At 54.4% G+C, this 2,991-nt stretch overlaps 1 protein-coding gene across 3 annotated transcripts in view; it reads left to right on the top strand.

Moving 5' to 3' along the window:
• MVB12B (multivesicular body subunit 12B) overlaps positions 1-2,991 on the top strand; it is a 193,686-nt gene that overhangs the window by 168,601 nt on the left and 22,094 nt on the right. For 2 of the 3 annotated variants that reach the window (XM_010844089.1, XM_010844087.1), the window contains exon 9: positions 1,313-2,471. In XM_010844089.1, coding sequence (XP_010842391.1) covers positions 1,313-1,531 — 219 coding nt within the window. In that variant the 3' untranslated portion in view covers positions 1,532-2,471. Of the gene's footprint in view, positions 1-1,312; positions 2,472-2,991 lie in introns of those variants that run through there. The other variant, XM_010844088.1, reaches the window with a different exon arrangement.

Below are 2,991 nucleotides of genomic sequence, written 5' to 3' on the forward strand. Positions count from 1 at the left end.
GCCGCGCGGGCTGGCAGCAGGAGAAAGCCAAACTGTTTTGTGGTCGCAGGCAGCGCAGCTCCAGGAGCCGAGAGCCTAATTCGGTGGCCCCGTCCCAAGTCCGGGCTCTGCCGACTCAGCGAGTGCTCAGGCAGGCGGCCACGGGCCAAGTCCAGCGCTTCCCCTCGCTTCTCTCTCTAATCTCCCGGCAGCCCGGCCTGGCCGGGAGGGGCCCGCCCACCGATGCTTTGTAACCAGAGAGGAGGTTGATGGAGGGATTAACCTGTCCTGCTACATCCCACCTAGAAGCAGGCGGAGGCACTGAGTCCCGTCAGAATCCAGGTCCTGGGGCTCAGAGCCGGCCTTCAGGGAATCCCCCCACTGGCCCGGCTCAGACTCCAGCTCTTGCCCCCTGCCTCTGGGCTGCAGTTCAAAACCACGAAGGCCTCCGGGGGTTTTATCCGACTCTCAGGTTTCACCTGTTCACCCCCAGCTGCTAACCCCACGGAGCTGCCTTGGGAATACAGACCATGGGGATCCCAGAGGGGACCCTGGCCAGGGACCTTGGAGACAGGGCTCCCTCTGCCCCTCACCGGGTGCTTCAGCCCAGGCTTCTCTGGGCCTCCAGCTGACTCTCGTTGCCCTGTGGTTTAATTTTTCATGCTGGCTGTGGAAAAGCCAGTGTTTTCAAAGAAGAAAGGTCCCCATCCCTATGAAGTTTTAGAAACAAACACCCCATTAAAATGGTGTTATTATTTTCCACCACTGTTGATTTCTCAAATGACCATTGATAGGCAGTTGGTTAGTTCATTCACCTGGCATTTTAAATGACCTAGAATTCCCTCCACCCCCTCCCCTGATGTTAAGGAGTCCCAGGCAAGAGATGGGCTGCCTGCCTCCCCAGAGTTCCTCAGACCTGTTCCAACACACAGGCGGGGGTGGTCAGGGCAGTGTAGTGAAGCCGTGGGTACCTGCATCTGCCTGGCTGCAGAAAGAGCATACTGGCCTTTCCGGGGCAGGTTATGGGGGGTGCAGTCAGAGAGAGACGAGAGGCAGAAGTGACTGGTGACAGCGATGGTCTTTCAGGAGCGCTGTGACCCCCCCCGACCTGGGTGCCTAAGCAGGAGTCCCCACCAGAAGGGACCCAGCGGCAGCCAGGTTTTCTGAGTCTGCTCCTGCAGCACTGTGGAGTCACACTGATGGTTTCTGTGGCAAAGGAGTGGAGAAAACACCAGATCGCAGTGGGGTTTGAAGTGTCGCAGTTGTGAAGAAGAGCAAATGTGAAGCAGCAATTTTTCCAGCCACCTAAGGGGATGACTCGATGTATTTTCAGATGCAGCCCTTTGATCTCCTGGGAATCACCATCAAATCTCTGGCAGAAATTGAAAAAGAGGTAAGCAAGCTCCCCAGGATGGGGCAGGTGGGGCCCGGGTCCTCGCTGGCCGGCCCAGCGTCTCCCTTCCACATTAAGGGTGTGTTCCAGGCACAAGAAGGGACCTTGGGGTGGGGCAGCCCTCTGAGAAAGACGCTTTCACTCAAGTTTACTTCTTAGAAAAAGCAGCTCTCTTTTTAATGTGTGTATTACTTAATAAGATGGAAGGTTTTACATGATAACACGGAACAGTCAACGCTGCTTCATTTTGTTAAAAAAAAAAAGTCTCGGCTTAAAGAAGGCAGAGGCTGGGGCCAGGGCGCGGAGTTGGCTCTATCCTTCAGCTGTATTATTTGCCTCCAGTAGGGGTTTGAGGAAATGTCCGAGCCGTTTCACGATTTAGAGGAAGGATCAGGACACATTCCATTGTGCTTGATAAAGCCAAACCCCACTTGGCAGCCTGGTTAGAAAGAGTTTGGATGTTTTCCTAATAAAAAGAGATCCCAGGATTTGGAAGCACATGTGACACCTCTGAGGACAGAGAGTGGCGATAACAGAATGAAACTGGGGGTCAGCTCTCCCGGTGGTCTCCCCACTTCCATCAGACAGTGCCGGCGTGCGTGTCGTCTTCTGTGTGGAGACGGCTGTTAAGCGGTCACATGCTTGCAGCCGGCTCTCCTCAGAGAGGGACATCCGTCTCAGAGATGGAAATGGAAGAACCATTTCAATATTCTCAGCTCCTCTGGGTGTTCTCTTGTGTACCCGCCTAGCAGAAGCAGGTTGCATTATTGAAAGATGGCTGAAATCAAGGAAAATTGAATCAATATAGTACAACAAATTTCTAAACCTGTCACAGCAAAAACAAGACAAAAAAGTCCCCCTTTGTCTTGGATTTTCAGTAAATCGTAAAACCCCAAGCTGACTGTCATCTATAGATTTTAAGAGGGGTAGAACAATGACCGGCTGCCACATCAGAAAAACACAGGTGGGTGGAGCCCCAGGTCAGCCCTGGCTGAAAGTGAGGTGACGCCCCCCTCCCCAGACTGCCTTTGTGTGGGGTCCCCACAGGGTGGCGCCGGCGAGCGTGTCCAGACGACCTTTGCAGAGACCTGCAATGGCAACCCACTCCAGTACTCTTGCCTGATGGATGGAGGAGCCTGATGGGCTGCAGTCCATGGGGTCGCTGGGAGTCAGACACGACTGAGTGACTTCACTTTCACTTTTCACTTTCATACATTGGAGAAGGAAATGGCAACCCACTCCAGTGTTCTTTCCTGGAGAATCCCAGGAACGAGGGAGCCTGGTGGGCTGCCGTTTCTGGGGTCACACAGAGTCGTACACGACTGAAGCGACTTAGCAGCAGCAGCAGCTCTGGCTGCAGGCTGTGAAGCGGGGAGCGGCCTGTGACCTTTCAGGATGGACAAGGTCGCACGGACTTTAAGGGGCGGGGGTGGGGGGGCCAGGGGTACGCCCCTTCTCTGCTTAAAGCTTGGATAACAGGAAAACCTGTCTCATGAACACTAAAGGGACAGGTGTGAAAAACACCATAGACAGCAAGTGACCATCACTGTGGGTTGGTGGGGTAGGTAGCCAGTGCCGGAGACAGGGCAGCTGTGAATGTCACCCCTTCTCTCTCTGCC

The sequence above is a fragment of the Bison bison genome, unplaced genomic scaffold, assembly GCF_000754665.1.
Source record: "Bison bison bison isolate TAMUID 2011002044 unplaced genomic scaffold, Bison_UMD1.0 scf7180017864193, whole genome shotgun sequence".
NCBI classification, from domain to species: Eukaryota; Metazoa; Chordata; class Mammalia; order Artiodactyla; family Bovidae; genus Bison; species Bison bison.